Source organism: Zootoca vivipara, chromosome 6 (assembly GCF_963506605.1).
Source record: "Zootoca vivipara chromosome 6, rZooViv1.1, whole genome shotgun sequence".
NCBI classification, from domain to species: Eukaryota; Metazoa; Chordata; class Lepidosauria; order Squamata; family Lacertidae; genus Zootoca; species Zootoca vivipara.
Window position 1 is genome coordinate 90,581,502 of NC_083281.1, and position 24,750 is coordinate 90,606,251.

The 24,750-nt window shown below is 47.7% G+C and overlaps 1 protein-coding gene across 9 annotated transcripts in view; it reads left to right on the forward strand.

Annotated features, from left to right (window-relative positions):
• Positions 1–24,750, forward strand: part of PAX8 (paired box 8) — a 34,940-nt gene that overhangs the window by 5,845 nt on the left and 4,345 nt on the right. For 3 of the 9 annotated variants that reach the window (XM_060276369.1, XM_060276370.1, XM_060276371.1), the window contains 7 exons: positions 10,711–10,876; positions 12,565–12,765; positions 12,961–13,049; positions 15,898–16,026; positions 17,308–17,474; positions 17,948–18,071; positions 18,628–18,729. In XM_060276369.1, the coding sequence (XP_060132352.1) occupies positions 10,711–10,876; positions 12,565–12,765; positions 12,961–13,049; positions 15,898–16,026; positions 17,308–17,474; positions 17,948–18,071; positions 18,628–18,729 (978 nt within the window). Of the gene's footprint in view, positions 1–10,041; positions 10,877–12,564; positions 12,766–12,960; positions 13,050–15,897; positions 16,027–17,307; positions 17,475–17,947; positions 18,072–18,627; positions 18,730–24,750 lie in introns of those variants that run through there. The other 6 variants (XM_060276365.1, XM_060276368.1, XM_035119014.2 and 3 more) reach the window with 4 other exon arrangements.

Consider the following 24,750-nt stretch of genomic DNA (forward strand, 5'->3'; position numbering starts at 1 on the left):
CTTTTTGCAGCCCCATCCATGGTGCTGAAGCGGATGCGGTCCTCACGGTCCTTTCCAACCCTGCAATTCTATGATTCTATGAATTGAGAAAGTAGGTGAAACAACCCTGAATTGTTGCTGAACCGCAGCTCCCACCGTCATTTTATTGGCTACGCTGACTGCCTGGCCAGACGGCAATTGGGACCATGGCAACACCTGGAGTGATTCTGCGTTATCTGTTCTCCTTTGCCCTGTTGGGTCAGCTTCCCCCGAGACCAACTAATAACACGGAATAAGTGCACCACTAATGCACCATTCTTGTGTCAAAAACATGTTGCAGAAAATATCTACTACAGTAAAATACCAGCCTCTGGAAGGGCCCTCAGTTTCCATGTCATGTCTTCTTCTTCTTTGGTGATCACTCGTAGCAGAGTAAGATTGTCTTCCATGAACACAGTTTTAACAATGAGTCCGTAGGTGACTGTGGAGGCCAATTCTGGATCCACACGCCCTTCCACAGTGGGGACATTGGTTTCCGAGCGGGAGTTGGTCACGGTGAGGGTTTGCCAAGCGTGCCTTCCTCTTAGCACGTTTCTCCCTTCTTGTGTCCTGAGTTTGAGTGTCTTCAAAGCCTGGGAAGCGTTTGCCCAGCTTAGGGAAGGAGGCGCGATGCTCTGGAAGGATCCTGGACTCCTGCTGCCTCCTTCCCAAAGCCAGGCAGTGAAGGCCTCTTCACCTGGGCAGCAGCACCTCAGTAGGCAGACGGGCAAGGGAGTGTCAGTCAGCTAACCCACCCTCACTGCCCTGCCTTGGCATCAGGCCACACCCCTCCCCCATGTGCTGGCCCCTCCTCCTGCTTGTTGGTGAGTACTGGCACTTTTTCCTTTAAAAAATGCACTGCTTGTGTGAGAACACAAATACCAATTCCAGCAGAGTTAGCTTATCTCTATAAGCTATTAGGATAAGGTTGCACAGGCTTCTAAAATAGCTTTGATATTCAAGGATGCTTTAGGCAGACTTGGATTACATTCTCCCTGGTTTATGTTTCCCTCTTAACAAATAAATCACTCTCCCACTGTTTAAGTAAATAAATTGTTAGATTTACTCACATCAAAAGTCTTGGCAGGATTCAAGAGATACAATGGTGAAAATCAGTGATGCAAATCAGACAGGCAATAATCCTTAAAAGTTATAGTCCAAACTGGAGTGTGCTCTCTGGACGAGAGTTTACAGACATCCTATCCCATTGCGGGTAAGAAAAAGTGTGTGCGGTGGCAGGAAGAAGTAAAGATTTTGTTTCTATTCCCCTTCCTTCCACACAAGTTTAGAGGAAATAATAATAATAATAATTTTATTTGTACCCCCAGCTAGAGCCGGGTTCAGGGCAGCTAACATCATAAAACTAACACAGTATACAAAGAACATAAAAACAGGCGATCAATTAATTAAAATACAACTTAAAGTTAGTTCAGAGCAAATTAAAATCTGAACAGATGGCAGTCCACGGGTAAAATTGAGAGCAGTTAATATTCTCCAGGGCCAACTGTTACCACTGGTCTTATAAGGACCTGTGAGCGGGCTAGGAGGCCTCTTTAATGCTTGTTCTTATACAGAAAGAAAAGAATCAGGCTGAACCCAGACCAAAGGCCTGGTGGAACAGCTCTGTCTTGCAGGCCCTGAGGAAATATGTCAAATCCTGCAGTGCCCTGGTCTCTTGTGAGAGAGCGTTCCACCAGGCCAGGGCCACAGCCGAAAAGGCCCTGGCTCTGGTTGAGGCCAGTCTAATCTCCCTGGGGCCTGGGATCTTCAGGGATCTCCCTGGGACCTATGACATCATAGGTCTGTGACTATCTAGCAGCCGTGCATTTCTGATTTTGGCTGAACATCCCTCTCACAAAAAACAAGTCCTGTGAATAATTATTTAAGGCTTTGTATAATAGTAGCAGTAGTAGTAGTAGTAATAATAATAATAAATTATTATTATTAATTAATAATAAAAGCAATGACAAACCTAGACAGCATCTTAAAAAGCAGAGACATCACCTTGCTACAAAGGTCCGTATAGTTAAAGCTATGGTTTTCCCAGTAGTGATGTATGGAATGTGAGTGCTGGACCATAAAGAAGGCTGATCGCCGAAGAATTGATGCTTTTGAATTATGGTGCTGGAGGAGACTCTTGAGAGTCCCATGGACTGCAAGAAGATCAAACCTATCCATTCTGAAGGAAATCAGCCCTGAGCGCTCACTGGAAGGACAGATCGTGAAGCTGAGGCTCCAATACTTTGGCCACCTCATGAGAAGAGAAGAATCCTTGGAAAAGACCTTGATGTTGGGAAAGATGGAGGGCACTAGGAGAAGGGGACGGCAGAGGACGAGATGGTTGGACAGTGTTCTCGAAGCTACGAACATGAGTTTGACCAAACTGCGGGAGGCAGTGGAAGACAGGAGTGCCTGGCGTGCTATGGTCCATGGGGTCACGAAGAGTCGGACACGACTAAACGACTAAACAACAACAAAAAAGTCAGATAGTTGTTTATTTCCTTGACATCTGATGGGAGGGCTTTCCACAGGGCGGGCACCACTATACTATATGTTTAGCCTGGAGAAGGGAAGAGAAGACTGAGGAGGGGTCAGAAACCTTGCAAATTTTTTCAGCAGGGGGCCAGTCCACTATCCCTCAGACCTTGTGGGGGGCCAGGCTATATTTTTTTTGGGGGGGGATGAATGAGGGACGATGAGCGGCATGAAAAAGGGCTCTGGAGAGGGGCTGCTTTAAATGGTGGCAGAGAGAGAGAGAGAGAGAGAGAGAGAGAGAGAGAGAGAGAGAGAGAGAGACGCTCAGGTGCGTCTTGCAAGTGGCAGGGGCTGGCGGAGGGACAGTGAGCGGCGAGTGAAAGGGCTCCGGAGAGGGGCTGGCACCAACAAAGCCCAGCCCCCTTCCTCCTCTAGGCAGGGCAGGGAGAAGCCAGGAGGAGGGAGGGAGGAGGCGCCGCTGTGGTGTGTGTGGGGGGGAGGAAAATGGCATAGCCCGAATGATCAGAATCAGATCCACGCAGATCCACGTGGTGATTCCCAGACCGTCTGCAGGCCGGATCCAGAAGGCAAATGGGCTGGATCCGGCCCCTGGGCCTTAGTTTGCCAACCAATGCCTTAGACCTAGGGGTCAAATGTGCCTCTCCAGACCTCTTTGTTGTTGGAGAACAGTAGATATATTGCAGTGGTGTGCAGAGAGAGAGCCAGGTAAGGCTGCTGATTGTAAGGGTAAAGGAAAATTTTGGTTTGGTACTCACAGCAAACAAAGCTATCCTAAGTCTTGGCTGGAGGGAAGTGGCAGAGCACTTTTGCTTGTCTGGATGGAGGAGTTTGTGGGTGCAAGTTACAGGTAGGTAGCCGTGTTGGTCTGACGTAGTCGAACAAAAAATTAAAAAAATTCCTTCCAGTAGCACCTTAGAGACCAACTAAGTTTGTCATAGGTATGAGCTTTCGTGTGCATGCACTGAAACAGAAGTCACCAGACCCTTTGGTGGGTGCAGAAAGCTCTGTTTTTGCATGACTGGCACGTAGCCTACTGTATAAGTGACCCTGCTCAGTTTTGCCTCTAAGTCCCACCCCATCACTGGTATGGTTGCCCCTGCAGGAATATGACCCATGGGCTGAAAAGGGGTTAATCTTAAGGTGTTTGGGATGGAAGAAGGCAAAGGCTTCCTCTGCTGCTCCAGAGGGCAGGAGTAGAGATTACAGGAGTACAGGAGGTTAGATTTTGTTTGAACATTAGGAGAAACCTCTTGCTAACAAGTGCGGTTTGATCCTGACACCAATTAACCAAGAGGGGTAGTGATGGACTCTCTCTCCATGGAGAGGCTGGGCAGTCATTTATTAAGAACATAGGAAGACCCTTGCTGGATCAGGCCAGTCATCCTGCTCTCATTGTGGCCAACCATATGTCTGTGGGGTAACCTACAACCAGGACTCTCCCTTTCTGCAGCTTCCAGAAACGGGTATTCAGAGGCAATTCTGCCTCTGACTTGGGGGCCACTGGTAGTCATTGACAGCCCTCTCCTCCATGAATTTGTCTAATTCTCTTTTGAAGCTGTCCAAGTTGGTGGCCATCACTGGGGGATTTTCTGGGGGGAAATTCCATAGTTTAACTATGTGCTGTGTAAATGAGCACCGGTACATTTTATAAACTTCAGCCATGTCACCTACTAGCTTACTGACCTTTTCTCTGAACTAAAAAGTCCCAAATGCTGCAACCTTTCTCATAGGTGAATCGCTCCACCCCCTTCATTGTTTTGCTTGCCCTTTTCTGAGTGTTATTGGGGAGGCTCTACCTCTGGATTTATTTCGTTGTGCTGGATGCGCTCCCAGACCCCATTGCACTTCCCTGGGTCCATGATTTAGGGTAACATTTCAGATAGATAAATAATTTCACAAGCGGCATTGGCAAATCCTTTCAGTTTTCAAGAAGAGAGTTGGGGTCTATAGACTGCCCTTTGGACTGCATTGCTTCCACACCAATATCTTCCAAGACCAAGATATTATGAAGTGGGAGACATATTAATAAGCTGAAAACCCACCTTTCAAAAAATCTAAAGCATTTGGAAACAGTTTCTCTCTCTCTCTCTCTCTCTCTCTCTCTCTCTCTCTCTCTCTCTCTCTCTCTCTCTCTCTCTTTCTTTCTTTTTTACCTTCTTTCCTTCCTTCCTTCCTCCATAATTGTTATTGCCCCCTGCATGATTGCTCTGGCCTCGTATTCCATCTCCCCTCAGAGGCATTCGCAATTCTGTCGTTATTCTTGTATTAGTGCCGAGCCCATTAAAGCTAATTTGTTCACCCTAATCTCTATTTATTTTTCCCTAGTTGATATTAGATTTGCCTCTCTATTGCGCTCTCCTGATTCTTTTCCTTTTGGTCTTTCTAATGGGTTTCTCTGTTAATGGTACCCAACCTTCCTTCCTTCTTGCTTCCAACCCCCCAAATCCTCCCATTAACTCCTCGTTGCCCTCCTTCTGCTCAGACCCCCCCCCCATAGGTGGCTTTTTGCAGTTTTGCCATTCAGGCTCGAGAAATTACCTGTAGCTCTAAGCAAAGCCCAAAAGCACTTGAACAATTGTGCTTCGATGAGAAAAAGAGTCTCGTTGGCAGCATCTGTGTGCTACCCTACTGGGCCAGGTTCAGGACCCTCTCCAGGCAACGCTTCCTTTGTGCAATGAAGCGGTTACTCCTTTTCATCAGAGGATCCAGACCTCCTTCCTCCTGGCAACATGTCTGTTGTGGAGATGTTGCATTTCTACAGGACTTAAAATAGGCTGCACCATAGAAACGTGATTTGCCCTTGATAGGTACTGTATCAAGGAAATCTATTGGCTCATATCAGTAATCACACAAGCTCCATTTGAGGATTACCAGGTGGCGCTGTGGGTTAAACCACAGAGTCTAGGGCTTGCTGATCAGAAGGTCAGCGGTTCGAATCCCTGCAACGGGGTGAGCTCCCGTTGCTCGGTCCCAGCTCCTGCCCACCTAGCAGTTCGAAAGCACATCAAAAAGTGCAAGTAGATAAATAGGGACCGCTCCAGCGGGAAGGTAAACGGCGTTTCCGTGAGCTGCTCTGGTTCGCCAGGAGCAGCTTTGTCATGCTGGCCACATGACCCGGAAGCTGTCTGCAGACAAACGCCGGCTCCCTCGGCCTATAGAGCGAGATGAGCACCGCAACCCCAGAGTCGGACACGACTGGACCTGATGGTCAGGGGCCCCTTTAAAGAATAAAAATAAAACTACCATATGAGAAATATTGCATTCCACCATCTGAGGTTTTCAGTGTTTTTTTTTTTTTTTGGTTTACCATATTGCCCCTACTTAGGTCACCCCATTGGCATGATAATATGTGGGGCAGGACTTCGGAGAGTCTTGAACTCTTGGTATGATGTGAATGCATTGATCAAATATCTGAGTAAGCCTTGCAGTCCATAGCAGAGGCTTAAATCCAGTAGTTAATAACAGGCTAAAACAGGGATGGCACCCCCACCCCCACCCCCAAAATACACAGGTATATCCCCGGAGAAGAAGGAATTGGGAAGAGATTTTAGTTTGCTACTTAGATTCAAGTGAGAAGGTGTCTAAGGCTGACACGCTGCCTGTACAGGGTTTTTTAAAATTTCACTCTTTTCACTCTAGTGTTGTGAAATCAGGTGGCAAGTTTGTTCCAACAGAAATGGAGGCAAAATGTGGCCATAAAGAAACAGAAGGAGAATACTGGGCATGTCCAGGGGATACCTGAGTTTTGTGGAAGTACCGAAAAACTTTTTCAAAAATTAAGGAGGTGTCTTCTCCTGCCTCTGCAGCCCAGTGCTCAGCAACCACCAATTGCTGAGTGTTAGCTAGGAAAAAAATCATGGAAACTGGGGAGGGGAATGGCCTGCAGGAAGAGCAGGTACTCTGGCAAGGAGGGCATTTTGTGGATCTAGTTTCAATCTTGTTGCTTGTCCACGTTATCTTTTAGAATAGAGCAGTTGGGAGTGTGACTGGACAGAAATAAGTTCAGCTACCAGGAAGCGAGAGAGAGAGAGAGCTGGACTCTATTGCTTCCTGCTTCCCATACATCAGGAAAATTCCTGACAAGTCCTGGTTTTCAGGTTTCAAAATGGCATGAGGTCGGGGGGGGGGATTTGTTGAATTAGCAAAATGTAAGGGAAAAGCCGGATGTATGTCAATGTGATGGAAAAAGCAGTGGAAACAGCTGCAAAAAGCTTAAAACCATTATTTTGGGGACAGGTTTCCCCAGAAAAGCTCAACAATTTTGGTAGTTTTCTAAAAAAACAACAACACAATTTTGAAATAGGGCAACCCTAGGCTTGTGCATTCTGTGTCTGGGGGTAGGGCAGAGCAGGATCGCAGGCTTCCGTGCTCTCTGTGTGATGCTTGGAAGGCAGGTCATATCCTCCTGCCAGAGGTGGCTGCATTTGGCTGGAATCTAAGCTGTGCCTCTGGTGATGTGTCAGTTTTAACTCTTGGCCGCGTTCCCTGGGAGTGGGGAAGGGAACTGAGTGGCCAGAGGTCAAGAATGTTAAACGTCTTGACTAGGACTAGCTGTACCTGCGAAACACAAGCCTGGTGATGCCATTGCTCATTATTATTCAAGGGAAACAAAAATGGTCCGGAGAACAACCTCCTGGACTGTGGCTGGCAGCAGCAATGGCAGAAGAAGAGAGGGTCGGGAGGCAGGCTGGAGTCCCCTGGAGGAGGTGAGGGGGGGTATGTCCTGCCCTGCCCCGCTGGCATCACAGCCAACTCTGGAAACAGGCTCATTCACCTCCCCACTCCCCACTTTGGGAGCATCTTTACTATTTTCTCAAGTCACCTGGCAGCTCATCCCCAGCAGAGTGACATTCAGAAGTTGAGCCTGTCAATCATCCTTCGATGCTGAGAGTCAGACTGCATGTGTTTGGGAAATGATATATAATGAACCGAAAAAGATTTTTAAATATACCTTTCCAAAAAAACGGAGGCTTTTTTATTGGGTCATATAGGACAAGAGATTGTAAAAGAAGATCAAGTATTATTTATGTATGCGACAACGCAGCAAGGACTTTGTTAGCCCAAAAATGGAAAACTCAGGAGTTACCGACGATCGAAGAGTGGCAGACAAAAATGATGGACTATGCGGAATTAGCAAGACTGACTAGCAGGATCCAAAACCAGGGAGAGGCAAGGTTCCAAAAAGACTGGAGTAAATTCGTGGACTATATGGAGAGGAACTGTAGAAGTTTAAAGACACTTGCAGGACTGAAATAAATCCTATGAAATGACTTTAAGTGGAAGGAGTAAAGGAACTGTGAGACAAGAGTTGATAAGAAAACCGGATGAGGGGAGGGAGGGAAGTCAAAGCTCGGCAGAGCATTGGGAATATGAGATAGATGAATAGATGTTAAAAAGAGAAAAATTGTGTGTGTGGTGTTTGTTGTGGAATGTTTCGTTTTGTTTAATGTGTTTATTTGAAAATCTAATAAATTGCTTTTAAGAGAGAGAGAGAGAGAGAGAGAGAGAGAGAGAGAGAGAGAGAGAGAGAGAGAGAGAGTCAGACTACATGTGAGATGAAAGGTCTGGGACTGGAACCAAACTTACTTCTGAGCCCCAGACCAGACATACACAAGAATAGAGGTTTCTTAACTATTTATGGCCCTAATCCAGCTCCCAGCTGTTACCCCCCCAACAGGTAATAGAAACTTTGAGGGACAGGCATTTGAACTAGAGCTGTGACATGGGGGGGCGGCGGAGGGCACAGCAGGGTAGCATTTTGTAAAATAAACAGATGTTGAAAGAATTTCTAACATGGCTGGTCTGGGATGATTTGCTGGATTTATTACTACCGTGTTTCTCCAAAAATAAGACACCGTCTTATATCTATTTTTCCTTAAAAACCCCCACAGTGGTTTATTTTCAGGGGATGTCTTATTTTTTTATTACGCATCCAGCCTTGCCTCTTCCTTGGTGCCCTCCAGAACTGCACCTATCACTATGTCTTATTTTCGGGGTATGGTTTATATTGCGCAATTGCTTAGAAATCCTGCTATGGCTTATTTTATGGGTATGTCTTATATTAGGAGAAACAGGGTACTACTACTACTACTACTAAGATTTTTATTAAAGTTTTTCACATTATAATAGGATAACAAAGATATTTTATTTAGTAATTAACCTTCTTCTTTCTCACTTGTGTGAGAATGCAAATATCTATTTCAGCAGAGTTAAAACTCACCATCCATCTGCAGCTCATCTCCAGGTGCTATTAGGACAAGGTTGCATAAGCTTCTACAGAAGCAGAGTTAGGGGAGTGCAGCTGCCTCTGTTCTGTCACCCTGGGCACAGAGCTTCAGGCAGGGGCGCCACAGGGGAGGCCACGACTATGATCTGGCCTCCTCTGTGGAAGCCGAGAGGCAGAGTCCACACAGGGCGCAGCTGAAATTTGGGACCCCAAGGCCCGCCTCTGCCTTCTAGAACAATTATGATAGCCAAGGATGCTTTTAGGCAGACTTAGATGATCTTCTCCCAGTTTTATGTTTCCCTCTTAACAAAGAAATAGCTCTTAGACTGTTTAGTAAACTAGGAAATGCAAGGTTTACTCACATAAAACTCTTGAAACAAAAAATTACTTTTTTTAAAAAAAAAATCCTTCCAGTAGCACCTTAGAGACCAACTAAGTTTGTCATTGGTATGAGCTTTCGTGTGCATGCACACTTCTTCAGATAGGTATCTAAAGAAGTGTGCATGCACACGAAAGCTCATACCGATGACAAACTTAGTTGGTCTCTAAGGTGCTACTGGAAGGAATATTCCCCCCCCCCCCGACTACGTCAGACCAACATGGCTACCTACCTGTAATTAAAACTCTTGCCAGGATTCGTGTGATACAGATTCTAGAGATATAGATACAGGCAATAATCCTTAAATGTTACAAATATCCATGGTACAGTTCAAAATGGACATTCTTCTCTGGAGAAGAATGGACTTTGCTCTCTGGAGGCGAGCAAAGAAATGTCTTTCCCCATTGCAGGTAGGAAAAAGAGTGTGTAGTGACAGGAAGGAAGAGATAGGCATTCGTGTATTTTTAATCTTTTGTGCCGCTCAGAGTGTCTGGGGAAACCAGCCAGATGGGTGTAAGTAAGTAAGTAAATAAATAAATACCAGTAAATAAATATTATTATTATTATTACCCAGTGCTTTTTCTTCAGTGGGTACTGAAGGATACGCAGTACCGGCACCTCTTTTTTGTTGTTCTTAAAAAGTGTAACACTTACTGTAACAACTTAATGCTGAGTACTGGCACCTGTCTTTTTATAGGAAAAATGTAGTTACAGATAGGTAGCTGTGTTGGTCTGAGTCGAAGCAAAATAAAAAAAAAATGCTTCAGTAGCACCTTAAAGACCAACTAAGTTTTTATTTTGGTATGAGCTTCCGTGTGCATGCACACTTCTTCAGATACACTTGAAACAGAAGTAACCAGACCCTTATGTATATACTGTACAGAGGGTGGTGGGGGTGGGTGGGAATGGGTGATGGGCTGATAGGAGTGGTAAACCTGTTGATGGCTGTTAACGACGGCTGATGACTGCAATTGGTCCTGTGGGGGGTAAAAGCAAGGGCTGAGGCGCTCTTGTGGTTCCTGATGTCAGATTTATGTCCATTTATCCTTTATAGGAAAAATGCACTGGATTAACCCATTGTGTTTTTCCCGTCAGGTTTGGGGGTATAATAGTAATTGTTGTTGTTGTTCGTTGTACTTACACCCCGCTTATCTGAGTGGTATAAGAGTCCCCTCAATACAGGTTCTGAAACTGTGGCGCCATTGCCCGTTTGCAACTGTCTAGCAATCACGCAATCCCACACACAAACGGCTGCCCCACAAAAGGCGGGTGCCTTTGTCCTCTACCTGTAGCTCATCCTCAAACAATGACAACTCTAGGTGGCATCTAACTTTCCTCTTCTCCCCCCCCCCCAAAGGCTGGAAAATTACTCAGCGCCCTCTCCACCACCCACAACTATTGGGGTGGTGGTGGAGTAAAGCACCCCAAGGAGAGGAATAGAAAAACCCTTCCCACTCCAATTAGCAGAGCCCCACGCTCCCCCACCTAGGACCTTCCATTAACAAAAATAACAGCAGTGGCAACAGCATGGAGCTCCAAACTGAGACCAGCTCTCCCCATCCCTCTCGGGACTGGGTTTGTGTCTTAGCAGGACACGGAGGACTGAACCAGCTGGGCGGGGCCTTTGTGAATGGCCGGCCCCTGCCTGAAGTAGTGAGGCAGCGCATTGTAGACCTGGCACACCAGGGAGTGAGGCCCTGCGACATCTCCCGACAGCTGCGAGTCAGTCACGGTTGTGTCAGCAAAATCCTTGGCAGGTAAGCATGAAGGTGGCCACTCAGGGCTCTGCAGAGCTGGGGTGAGTAATGACCGTGCCGGAAGACGGATTGGCCTCTTGCTCCGAGAATCCAACGTGGCATCAAGAAGGAGCTCTAGCCAAGGAGGATGAGAGTGAATCTTTCCTGTGGCCATTTTCAAAGGCCTTTTCCTGGGGGCATTCCAGAGGTCAGGGGTGGCCAGTTGGAGGGCTGTGGGCTCCATGGAACAAGACATCCTGCCCCTGGTGGCCCAAACAAATTTAAATCATATTGTGGCAAAGGTTTTTGCTTGTTTTCTCCTGCAATTTTATTGTGTTGCTGTTTCACGAGCATTCCAGGCTTGCCCATTTCCCCTCTCAAGGAAAGAGATCTTTCAGAAAGCTCATTTCACACTGTCACATACTCCAAATCTCTGGATACCCTTATCAACCACATTATGGAGCCTGGCCATGATTGTTCAGCCCTTAGAGTGGTGTTGTCGATGCAGCAGACATTGATGTCCAAAACATGGAACTGTGGCTTAAACCCGGTTTACTAACCACGATCTTCGGCCACCTCCAAATGAGCTTCTGTCGTTTCAGCTTAAACAATGGTTTTGAAAGCTGGGAATGTTAAGTGACTAAGTGCTGTAGGATTGGGGCTGTGTAAATATAGAACGCTATGTAATCCTCTTATTGTGTTTTCTTCAAATGGAAGGGTCCCCTTTTGCCTGAAGAAACACCCTGTGCTTGAAGTATAAGAAAGAAAACTCTGCTGTATACTGTGGGTTTTCCTGGTTGCCTACAGTGCAATTGCTTAACGCAAGTGCTTGAAAGTATCTACCTTCCTACATGGATGTCTGAGCTAGTGAAGTGGGATGGAGCTGGCAGTTATGTGAGGCTGCCTCTGAAAAGTGCTCAGAAACTTCAACTGGCTCAAAGAGCTGCAGCCAGATGGGGGCAGGTTATAGGGAGCAGATGACTCCCTTGCTAGAACAACTCCACTGACTACTAACCTGTTTCTGGGCACAATTCAAAATGCTGGTTATGGACCTATGAAGCCCTACGTGGCTTAGGCCCAAGCTGTCTGAAAAGCCCTGTTCCCTCATATAAACCTGCCTGGGCCTTGAGTTGTTTGGGGAGGCTTCTTGGTCCCATCACCTTCTTAGAGGGCCTTCTTGGTGGCTGCTCCCAGACTCTGGATCTCCCTCCCTGGAGAAGCCAGTCTGGCTCCCTTCTTGCTGTCCTTCTGCCAGCAAATGAAGACCTCCTTGTTCCAACAGGGTTTTGGCAACTGACTGTTTTTAGTGAAAGTGCTGGGGCTGTGATGTTTTCAATAGCAACAATCTGTATGTTTTAAGGTACTATGTTTGTGTCCTATTGGTGTTTTATTTTATTTTTTAAAAAACCCCATGTTTTAGCTGTTTCTGTTTTAACTGTAAACTGTTTTGAAAAAAGGTGGGATGTAAATAAATATAATAATCCTAATCCTAAAAATAAATAATTAGATGTGAGAAAGCTGCTGTCTGGGTCAATGCAGGCTGTTATTTTTTATTCCGCAAGGAACCCACTTTGAAATTTCTACTCTCAGCAGGAGCCCATCTCCATGTTTGCAGCTAGATTTCAGCTGGAGGGGTGATAAAACCCTAGGCAATGCCAAGAACATTTCTTGTTGTGAGTGTGGTAATCCTATTACTTTGTCTATTGGAGTAGGTACTACGAGACGGGCAGTATACGGCCAGGGGTGATCGGGGGCTCCAAGCCCAAGGTGGCCACCCCCAAGGTGGTGGAGAAGATTGGGGATTACAAGCGGCAGAACCCCACCATGTTTGCTTGGGAAATCCGGGACCGGCTGTTGGCAGAGGGCGTCTGTGACAATGACACTGTTCCCAGTGTCAGCTCCATCAACAGGTGAGAGAACTGACTACATTCCATTGTGGCGATGGTAACCTGGGTTTATGGGGCCATTTGGCACCTAGCTTATATATCTGAGCTTCTAACACTGGCCAGGACCAGCTTCTGATCTCAGCAATGCTGCGAGCAGACACAGGACCTTGCGTTCTTCCACAGACACCCCCCTCCCAGCTTGTCTTCTTTTCTCTCCAGGATCATTCGCACAAAAGTTCAGCAGCCGTTCAACCTCCCGATGGAGAACTGCATGGTGCCTAAAACCTTGAGCCCTGGCCATAACCTCAGTAAGTGCTCCTTGGATGGCTCCTACCTGGTCTGCACCCACTGGCTCCACTCTCTGGGTTCAACTGAATCCCCTGGCTAGTTGGTGTGGGAATGTTGTGGATAGTAGGAGAGGATATATTGATTAAATATTATCCTTCCTCACTCATGCTAGTGATTCAGTAGCAAAAAGCTAGTTGGTAGAATGGTTTGAATCTCTTGACTTAAGCAATCCAATCTGGCTTGTCCAGATTGGGCTTGTTCCTGGTTGTTGTTGTTGTTGTTTAGTTGTGTCCGACTCTTCGTGGCCCCATGGACCATAGCACGCCAGGCATCCCTGTCTTCCACTGCCTCCCGCAGTTTGGTCAAACTCATGTTCGTAGCTTCGAGAACACTGTCCAACCATCTCGTCCTCTGTCGTCCCCTTCTCCTTGTGCCCTCCATCTTTCCCAACATCAGGGTCTTTTCCAAGGATTCTTCTCTTCTCATGAGGTGGCCAAAGTACTGGAGCCTCAGCTTCACGATCTGTCCTTCCAGTGAGCACTCAGGGCTGATTTCCTTAAGAATGGATAGGTTTGATCTTCTAGCAGTCCATGGGACTCTCAAGAGTCTCCTCCAGCACCATAATTCAAAAGCATCAATTCTTCGGCAATCAGCCTTCTTTATGGTCCAGCTCTCACTTCCTGGTAATTCTACTTTATTCCCTTTTAAAAGGAGTAAAGACACAACAGTCTTTTCTTAAAAGTAATGATAAGAAGTTTACATTCAGTTCGCAGTAGGTTCCCTGAGGGCAGGCTTTAGCTTGGTGTCATAGAATACCGGTAGAGAGCCAGCACACAGCAAAATACATCAAGGTGGAATAAAATGAAGAAGAAGGGAAGATGGCTGCATGGCCAGCCCTTTTATGGGGTCTCACAGGGTCACGCCCATTTACCTGGTCACATGAGACATGGCAGGAAATCCTCCTGGCTGGAATAACATCCCCCTGTGTGTCCATTCTGGGCAAACAGGAAGTGTTGTACTTGACTGCTTATGTTACATCCCACAGTTGGTATGAGAGAGAGAGAGACAGACAGAGAGAGAGCGCGCATGAGCATGAGCATACAGCAGCCTCCCCCAGCCTGGGCTCTCCAGGTGTTTTTGACTATAACTCCCATGAGGTCCCTGCTTTGCATGCAGAAGGTCCTGGGTTCAGTCCCCAACATCTCCTGGCAGGGCTGGGAGAAACCCCAGCCTGGAATCTTGGAGAGCCACTGCTAGCCAAGTGCCGACAAATACTGAGCCCGATGGCCCAGTGGTCAGACCCAGGAAAAGTACGCTTCCGATGTTCTGACACTTTCCAACCCTCACATGGAGTCCAGCATTGCGGTAGCGAAGGAGTGCATGCTTTGAAGATCAGAGAATGTTGGGCTGCAGGAAATGCCGAACAGCAGGGAGACCAAGAGAGCCCTTGTTCCTGCAAGGGACAAGGCACATGTGGGCAGGCAGGCATCAAACCAACTGGAGGACGTGGACTAGGAGACCTTGGGAGGCCCAAACTTAATAGCATCTGATCATGAGAAATAGAGCCTCATTCTTTTCTTTACTGTTCCTAAGCAACTGGGCCTAGATAGTAAAATCTGCCTGTTTTTTTGCAAAAGATTTTTGCCAAGAGGTCGAGGCCTCTGTAGATTATGAGGCCCTGGGCTGCAGCCTGTTTAGCCCATATGTAAATCTGCCACTGCCTGCAGGTATTTGGTTACCTGTCGACATATACCTTTTTAAAAACCGTGAAATGCAAGGTTTCATATAAACCAGAAGTGCACGAGAGAACAGGTGACAACCAGCAGCACAAGTGTGTCGCTTCAAGCCAGGCAAGGATTGCGAAGCCCTTGAGCTTCCTTTCCTCCCCTTTTCCTGCCCAGTCTCCCATAACTGCAAGAGCAAATCTTATTTTTAATAGAACTCTTTTGCACAAGAGCAGTTCCACACAAAAGAACTGTTTTCAGAATGAAAGTATTTTGAAGGCAACTTCACTAACTGGTGGAAAAGGGCTGGAAACATCCTTTCCTTTGGGCTCCCCCCCCCATTTTAGTTTGGAGACGTTTCTGCTGTATTATTAAAACTACATTAATATAACAACAACAACAACAACAACAACAACAACAACAACAACAACAACAACAACAACAACAACAGTAGGGGATGTGGTGAATGATGGCACCCAGCAAAACAAATGTTTGTCCACAATCAGGTGCCGTGTGGTTTTCTTTGAGATTTTCTTCCCTTATAGGGTTATGCATGGATCAGGAAAACCTTCATGTAGGGCGGGGTGGGTGGGTGGGAGTGCAGTTTGCCACCTGGATAAAGAGGAGGTCATGAGGATGCTGCAAAAATGAAAACAGAGATACAAGGAGCTTCAAATACACATTAAACTCCACTGTGGATGAGTCCTAAGTATTGAAGTTTCTTAATTATTTTTTGGGGGGTGCGGTGGGGAGGGGGAGACATGTAATTGTGATTTTTGTAAACAGCCCTACTGATGTTGTTTGTTTGTTAAAGTGATGTCCCACCCTTCCTCCTGAAGAGTGGTAGAAACATCTGATAGCTAGCTTGGAATCTCTGCCGTTGTTCCATGGCAGCAAAGTGAAGCTGCGTCCTCCTCCTTCGGTCCTAGCTGGAGGGGAGCGTTCCCAAGCTGAGCGCCTAGGTCCCCCTTGCCCCTTGCCATGGGGGTGAGTTCCCCACTTGGCCAGTCCTCCTAACTGCTCTTCACCTCCGCAATCCAGTATGACCTGGAAGAGGGGTTGGGGTGGGGCGTTTTCCTGGGAGGGTCTGCTGACATTTCCCCTCCCCCTCCTCCGCTGACCCCTCCTGCTGTGTTTCCTCCAGTTCCCAGCTCAGCTGTGACTCCTCCCGAGTCGCCCCAGTCAGACTCTCTGGGTTCCTCCACCTACTCCATCAACGGCCTTCTAGGGATCGGTTCCCCTAGCAGCGACCACAAGAGGAAAATCCAGGACAGTAAGTGGCCCTGGGATGGGAGGGTCTGCTGGGCACCTCTGCTGCTAACATAACATTAGTTTCTCCGGGTTGCGAGTGTAGGTTCAGAAGTGCTGTGGTTGAAGAGGGGGACTCTTACACAGCCGCTCGTTTGGGGCCAAAAAGAACGGAAACCGCAAGCTAAGGCTCCAGACTAACTTCTGATTGGTTAAATAAAATGCATGCACACGAAAGCTCATACCAAAATAAAAACTTAGTTGGTCTTTAAGGTGCTACTGAAGGAATTTTTTAATTTTGCTTCGACTCAGACCAACACCGCTACCTTCTGATTGGTTAGTTTGCTCCGTAAGCAGCAATGGTGCTCTGCAGTTTCACATTGTGCCTGCTTAACTTTGGATACCCCATTTGCCCACGATAACTCTGCTGCACATTACCGGGGGGGGGGGATGCTCCTGTAAGCCAAGCAAGGCTTTCTTCAGTCTCTCAGGTGGCTTAGAAGCCTTAGATTTCATTTGGCTAGGGCAATTGTAGGAGCGAAATATTAATAAAATACAGTAGCAACAAATCCCTCCCCTGCCCTTTGCATGGCTCAAATGCTGCGCCTTAAACTTCCCACAGGTGAAAGTAGATGCTGACTCACGAAACCTCATCAAGGAGTGGCTGCAAAGTCAGATTTCTTTGCTAGCATCACTGGAAAAAAGTTATTTTTTAAAGTGATGATTTTATTAAACGAACATCATATGGGTGGGGTAGGGGTGGGGAAGAGGAAGAGGAAGGGAGCCTCAAAGCCCCTTAGAGGAGGGAAAGAATCCCCCTCCCCAGATTGTCCTGTCCTGGTTGGTCCACCGAGTGATGAGATGTGACAGAAATGGTGGGTGCAACTGTCTGAAAATTCTATCCACCAGGCAATGAGGGAACTGCAAGGGTGTGTGCAGAGGGGTTGGCAAGGTCTCAGGGGTGTTGGGAGTTGGGGGAAGGGGTTGGGGAGTGGAACGAGGAGGGGCACAGCCCCTGGGGCATCTCAGGTCTATATAGATCTGTGGATCTATATTTGTGTATATAACACGGAGCAGTTGCAAGAGGCCCATTTACCGAAATGATCCTTGCCATCCCTGAGAGACCCTTTGCATCCAGGAGGGCTGAGCAGGAAGAGAACGTGGAACAAAACCGTATCCAGTGACTGCGCGAAAGTGCCCTGGGCTTGGGGGGGGGGGAGAGAGGCATTCTTTCCCACAGGTTAAATCCCAGCAGGTAGGCCGGACAGAGGCTTGTCCAAGTCAGGCTGATTGCGGCTTCCTTCAGCAGGTGACCAGGAGAGCTGCCAGCTGAGCACAGACTCTCAAGGCAGCAGCACCCCCCACAAGCACCTGCGCAGCGAGGCGTATGGGCAGCACCTGCTGGAGTGTCCTTTCGAGAGACAGCACTTCCCAGAGGCTTACGCTTCCCCCAGCCATGCCAAGGGAGAACAGGTGTGTGCTGGAGCCAAAGGCCGCCACGGCAGCCTTGAGGTGGGGGGAGGTGGTGCGGTGGGGCTGGAACTCAGTGGTAGACATACATTTTAGATACAAGAGGTTCCAGGATCCATCCCTGGCACCTCTAATGTTGACGCACCAGTGGTCCAACTCATAATAAAGTGACTCCCTAGCCTGGGGAGAGGGGCATGGATGGAGGTGGGGGAGAAGCTACAAGGCTGAGTTAGAGGTATGATAGATATATTCACAGAATCATAGAGTTGGAAGAGTCCCAACCCCCTGCAATGCAGGAATCTCAGCTACGCAGGAATCCCATCATATTGTGAGGGTATTCAGGGCTCATTGACACCGAAGGGACCTAAGGAACAAGTAGGGAGTCCCGTGGGGAGGGGGGAACCAGGGGGCCGTGAAGGACTGTGCTAAGATCCCTATGAGGCCCTGATTTCCTGCTGCCCCCACCCCTTTCCCAGGCAGGTATCTATGCCGTGCCCCTGCTCAACCCATCCATGGACGACGGGAAATCTATGCTCACGCCTTCCAACCCATCGCTGAGTCGTAACCTGGCGGCCCACCAGACATACTCTGCTGTGACAGGTAAGGGCTGCCCATTCAGGGACGTCTAGGCACCCAACACGAGCATGCCTGTGGGTGCTCCAGGCCCCACACCAGCTCCAAAGGCGGGGCAGGGGTGTGCCCTGTGTATATTTGCTCTAAGTCGGTCACACAAGGGCCTGTGGGTTGTGGAGAGGTCTTTGTCAAAGCCCTTAGCCTCAATGTCAGGAGGACAGCAGTGGGTCATTTGGAGAGGTGAAATGTGGGTGGCACATCAGGTAGGTGTTGTCGTTGTTTAGTCATTTAGTCGTGTCCGACTCTTCGTGACCCCATGGACCAGAGCACGCCAGGCACTCCTCTCTTCCACTGCCTCCCCCAGCTTGGTCAAACTCATGTTCGTAGCTTCAAGAACACTGTCAAAAACATCTGGGAGCTAGGCAGTGGGTATTGGCTGGTGCTTCGGGAGGCAGGCAAAGACATACCGAGGTTCAATGCAGTTTGTAGATCCCTGAGCACCTCAGCTGCTAAGGGTGTTTCCTGGCATGTCTGTTGATTCTGGTTTCCTCTGTCCCTGTCTCTCCCCGCCCCTCTCTCTTAGGGCGCGAAGTGGTTGGCTCCACCCTTCCAGGCTATCCTCCCCACATTCCAACAGGTGGGCAGGGAAGCTATAGCTCATCTGCAATTGCTGGCATGGTGGCAGGTAAGGAGCTCCCTGGGAAAAGCTTCAGGGGAGGAGGATTAGGTGGAAGGGATGGGACTCAGGTGTCCTGGTGCTTAGGAACAGCCAGCCCGGGGATCCCCTATGGCTAAAATTATGGTAGGGTGGGGCGAGGTGGCAGAGCATATGCTTGAATCTCTTAGGCTGGTTGTTCAAGTTTATTCACAGTCACCAACCTAGGCTCAGGGTGCCATTTTTGGTGTATAAAGCCATACAGGGTCCCACAGCTGAATAAATGGGTCTATATCACTTGTTGCGGTTTCGGTTCTGCTTTTGTGTTTCTAACCTTTAAAATCATTTTAGGTGTAAATTGCCTTGAGATGGTGGTTCAGAATGTGTTTCATAAATTGATTGATAAATTGATAATATGCAGCTTGGGAGCATAATACATGAAAGATCATCTGGTCCCTTATATGCCAAACCAATCACTGCACTCTGTACAATGTGGGAATCAGGCCTTTATTTTGGTGGCCTCTCTGCCCAAGGGGATTCCCTCCCCTTTGAATATTAGACAGGCAGGCTGAAAATCTTCTTCCAACAGTTCTTGAAAACTGAGTGGTATTGAAATTGTTTTAAATGTGTTTCCCCTGTTTTATCACATGTTGCTTGCTACCCGGGACTCCTTTAGGAGGAAGGGCAGGTTATAAATTTAATAAGAAAAAAATAAAACAAAAGACAAGACTTCAAACAGAATAGAAACATTCTTTAAAGAAAAAAAACAAAACAGCACTCTGTTTAAAGAGTAACTGCAGCTGGTCCCATTAACTACAAACCCCCAAAGTTGGGGTCCTCTGCAAACCTGTGCCAAAGTTTTGCAGGGGTTTTTTTGCAGCATTTTTTTGCAGCAAAAACCCTGAGTTTTGCAGTGCCCCACAAACTGAGTAAAAAAAAACGCTGGCAAAAAAGACCACACAAAACCCTGCAAAACTTTGGTATAGATTCCAAATTATGGGGTTCGTACTTAATTTGCCTACCTCGGCTAAAAGCACAGAGCCGGCTAGCCTGTCCCCAACAGAGGTGGTGAAAATTCCTGGGCAAAAAAGTTACACTTCTCTTGACACTGCCCCATAGCTGCCAAGTTTTCACTTTTCTCGCGAGGAAGCCTATTCAGCATAAGGGAAAATCCCTGTAAAAAAGGGATAACTTGGCAGCTATGCACTGCCCCCTTCCAAGGGGAGGGCAGTCCGTACAGAGCAGCTTTTTCTGGTACCCCCCCCCCAATTATGCACTCTCCACAACACAGAGAGAAAACAAGATACAGGCAGGTGATCCTAGCTGCAACAGCCATGTGGGGCAAGGGCAGTGAGGATGCCCATGGCTGGTTATGCCCCTCCCACACACTTTGCCCGCAGTCTCAGGCTTTGCCACCTCCCCAGATTGCAGGGAAAGCCATAGAAACATGTGGTGGGTCTCGTAGCCTTGTCCTGCCCCCCCCTTCACCCATTCAACACAACCCTGTCACTTAAAAATGGATCTGGCATTTTTAGAGAATAGAGAAAATGCCTCCTCCAGGGGTCTTTCCATCCCCACTGAGACACATCATACAGTCCCCAAACACCTGGAGTTATGCAGCACAGCATCTCTCCTTCCAGAGCAGCCCCCCCCCCCCGCCCCCTCAACCCACAAGCCTGAGGCCAGCCAGCCCCATCTGCCCCCTTAAAGGGCCAGCTTCTGTTGGGTGCTCCTCCCCTCAGTTGCCATTAGGCTGCCTCTGCCCAGTGGGACCAGCCTCGCCTTCCTCCCTTCCTTGTTTCTTTGGGTTATTCCAAGCTCATTTTCCTACTCTGCTTTCATTATAAGAAGCCATGTTGCAAAACACAATATTAGACTCACTCAAATAAAAGTCTTGAGAGTGCCCAGCAGCATTAAAAACCAGAAGACTTAAAAACAGCAATCACTCATAAAACACTTTCCAGAATGAAAACGTTTTTGAACGCTGTCTAAAAACAAGAAGCAGAGGGGCTGTAAAAGTGGCCTAGAGCGCAAGGCCAACTTGATGCAGACCCTTCAAGTGTCCCTATTTTCCAGGGACGTCCCTGATTTAGAGAAGCCATCCCGGTTTCTGATTTGATCATAGAATGTCCCACTTTTCCTTAGGATGTCCCTGTTTTCATTGGGGAAATGTTGGAGGGTATGGAGTTATCCAACCCCATAGCCATCTGAAGGCAATCCTGTATAGGGAAGGTTTTTTTTTTAAAAAAGTTTAATATTTATAAATGTTGGAAGCTGCCCAGAGTGGCTGGGGCAACCCAGTAAGATGTGTGGGGTATAAACAGTAAAAATTATCATTATGGAATGGGACGTCCCTATTTTCATCGGAGAAATGTTGGAGGGTATGCTTGACGGCTGGAGTAAGTTGAATGGGGCAAAAGTTTTCCTCCACGAAACCTGATCGCAGCCATTAACGTGTTTTAAAAATGAGCTCAGAAATGATTTGGCCCCTCCTCCAACTGGCAAGTCGGATAGTTGTAAGAGGATCTGACTTCTTGTGGCCACTTTGCAGCCTCTTAAGGGCAAATCCTGTGCATGTTTACTCAGAAGTAAGCGCAACTCAGGGGTGCTTGCTCCCTAGTAAGCATGTTTTGTTTGCCAGCCTAAGCTGCACATGAACTTTGCAAGCCTCGAATTCTGCTGTCAGGAGAAAGGCCTTGCCCGTTGAGGCGGGAGAAGCTGGCAAGCTGGCGGCGCCGTTCCCTTTGGCTTGGCGGACGTGCTGAGCTGGTGTGTCCCTGGGTTACCTTGGAGATGTGCTTAATGCAGCGTTGAGAATACAGAATCTTCTCCCTTGCGCGCTCCCTCCCCTCAAGCGTGAAATGAGATTGGTCAGGAGAAGAAAGGAGAGATTGGGGGCTGTTTTTACACCGCTTGTAATGAGAGCACTCAATCAAATGCCCCTTGGAAATCTTGTTCCCCTCCCTCGCAGTCAGGCTCCAGCCCACCCCACCCCCCTCACCAACACCAGCATCCAAATGGTTTGAGAACCTGCTCTGACCGACACCCCCCTGCACATGCACACACATGCACAAGCACACACACACACCCCTAAAGACAAATACAAAGACACCTCTATCAGCTAAACCCTACATGGGATTTGAGGTTAAGCATACGACCCTACCTTGCAGGGTCGTTGTTAAGGAGCACCAAGATTAGTGTACGTGACATATTTGGAGTACATGGAGGAAGTACTAGAAAAAGAATTATGCGTGGAATTAAACATTGCACTGATACGATCAATCTGTGAAAACGTTTCCGCTTGCCAGAAGGAACAATCTCCGCCCCCATGCCCCCCCACTCTTCTGGGACTCCAGAGAAGATTTGAGGGAGGTGTGGGGGGAGAAGAAGGGGGAAGCCCCATTGTGGAAACGGGAGTCCTATTGCTGGCTTCTGTAGCCACATCACACTTTAGACTCGTGTTGAAACAGCAGGCCCTCCAAGTGTCCCTATTTTCCAGGGACGTCCCCAATTTAGAGAAGCCATCCCCATTTCTGATTTGTCCTGCTAGACTTAGGATGTCCCTATTTTCATCAGAGAAATGTTGGAGGGTATGGAGTTATCTGGCTCTTAGAATCATAGAATCATAGAGTTGGAAGAGACCACAAGGGTCATCCAGTCCAACCCCCTGCCAAGCAGGAAACACCATCAAAGTATTCTTGACATATGCCTGTCAAGCCTCTGCTTAAAGACCTCCAAAGAAGGAGACTCCACCACACTCCTTGGTAGCAAATTCCACTGCCGAACAGCTCTTACTGTCAGGAAGTTCTTCCTAATGTTTAGGTGGCTCTTGAGCCAGCTGAAGGCAGCCCTGTATAGAGAAGTGGTTTTTAAAAAATCTTTAATGCTTTATTATGTTTTTATATACGTTAGAAGCCGCCCAGAGGGGCTGGGGCAACCCAGTCAGATGGGTGGGGTATAAATAGTAAATTATTGTTATGGAATAGGAGAAAGGTTGCAGGATATGAAACATTCAATCCTTCCTCCTAGGGAATTCTGCGAATCGTAGTTCTGTGAGGGGAATAGGGGTCTCCTAACATCTCTTGGCAGGGACGCAGGTGGCACTGTGGGTTAAACCACTGAGCCTAGGGCTTGCCGATCAGAAGGTTGGCGGTTCGAATCCCTGCTCCTGCCAACCTAGCAGTTCGAAAGCACATCAAAGTGCAAGTAGATAAATAGGTACCACTCCGGCGGGAAGGTAAATGACGTTTCCGTGCGCTGCTCTGGTTCGCCAGAAGCGGCTTAGTCATGCTGGCCACATGACCCGGACGCTGTACACCAGCTCCCTCGGCCGATGAGCGAGAAGAGCGCCGCAACCCAGAGTTGGTCATGACTGGACCTAATGGTCAGGGGTCCCTTTACCTTTAACATCTCTCGGCACACTTTTGTAAAACATACATTTCCCAGGGTGCTTTTTTTTTGGAGGGGGGAGCCATGTTAAAGTGATATAATAGTACTTTAAGGCTTGGATGTGGCCGGAAATAGCATCTGGACTTCTGTGGATTATTACTTATCTGTGGATTATTACGTACCTTGATGGAAGATTGGAAGTGAGAATATAAACTGCTAGTAAGGCTTGACTAAATGGGGCTGTGGTTTCCTTATGAGAACACTGGTGTGGGTCACTGTTTTCTTTCCATTTTCAGGTGTATAGATAGACCACTGCATATCTAGAGAGCCCCCCAACTGTTCAGATGCTGCTGCTGCCTTCCTTTGGGATGGCCCCTCTGCTGTTTCACTTCCAAACTGAGAGGGACCAATTACGAAATGTTGCAGCATACAGAGCGTAGGAAGGGAGGAGGGTCAATCCTTTTTGGAGTTTCACCTCGGAATGCATGCACAGGGAAGGGGGGTGTCAGGAGCGGAGAAGAGATTAACGACACACACCCCTTGTCTTTCACCCCACTTTCTCCTGCTGGAGGGCAGCCCTACCCTAGCTTGCGCATTTCAGGGCAGGGTAGTTCTGAAGACTGCACCCTTTGAGCCTCTGCCTGGCTTCAGGTCTCCCTTGCTCAGCCTCTGCTCAGCTGTCACCAGCAGCCTGTCAGCTCAGACTTGCAGGGTTCCCAAACTAAGGCCCGGGGGCCGGATGCGGCCCAATCACCTTCTAAATCCGGCCCGCGGACAGTCTGGGAATCAGCATGTTTTTACATGAGTAGAATGTGTCCTTTTATTTAAAATGCATTTCTGGCTTATTTGTGGGGCCTGCCTGGTGTTTTTACATGAGTAGAATGTGTCCTTTTATTTAAAATGCATCTCTGGGTTATTTGTGGGGCATAGGAATTCGTTCATATTTTTTTTCAAAATACAGTCTGGCCCCCCACAAGGTCTGAGGAACAGTGGACTGGCCCCCTGCTGAAAATGTTTGCTGACCCCTGGCTCAGACGATCTTGCCAAGGCCGTTGGGCTTTTAGTTTTGTAAAAAAAACCTTTTCATGAACAGGCTTTGGCATTTCTGCGTTTATGAGGAGTCCCTTGAGTTTGCAGAAGCTCCTCCCTTAAATTTGGGTGCCCCCATTTCACTTCCATCTTCAGAAGCACTAGAGCATGAGTCCCCTCTGTGGGAATGTTCAGGGTGGCAGGAGAGGATATATTGTTTATTAATATCCTTCCTAACTTGCACTAGCAAGTTCTATAACTTAGCAGAGTTTTACTATTAAACACACAGCAGATTCCTGGTAAGTTCCTTTACATCCCTCTTAAAAGAATAAACACGCCACAACCTTGAGTAAAGTATATAATAGTTTACTCACATCATCAGTTCACAGTTGGATCCCTGAAGGCAGACTTAGTTACAAATATGTACATGTGGATCTACTCCATATGGGGGGATGATCCCAGTGACTGCAGTTCACACAACAAAAGGAAGGTAGAAAAGAGGAAGTAAAACGAGAGAGGTGTGCTGCGTGCCTTGCCCTTTTGTTACCTGGGCAGGTAAGATCACGCCCACCTCTAGTCACATGCAAAGGAAGTACAGTCATACCTTATGTTGCGTCCGCTTCAGGTTACATC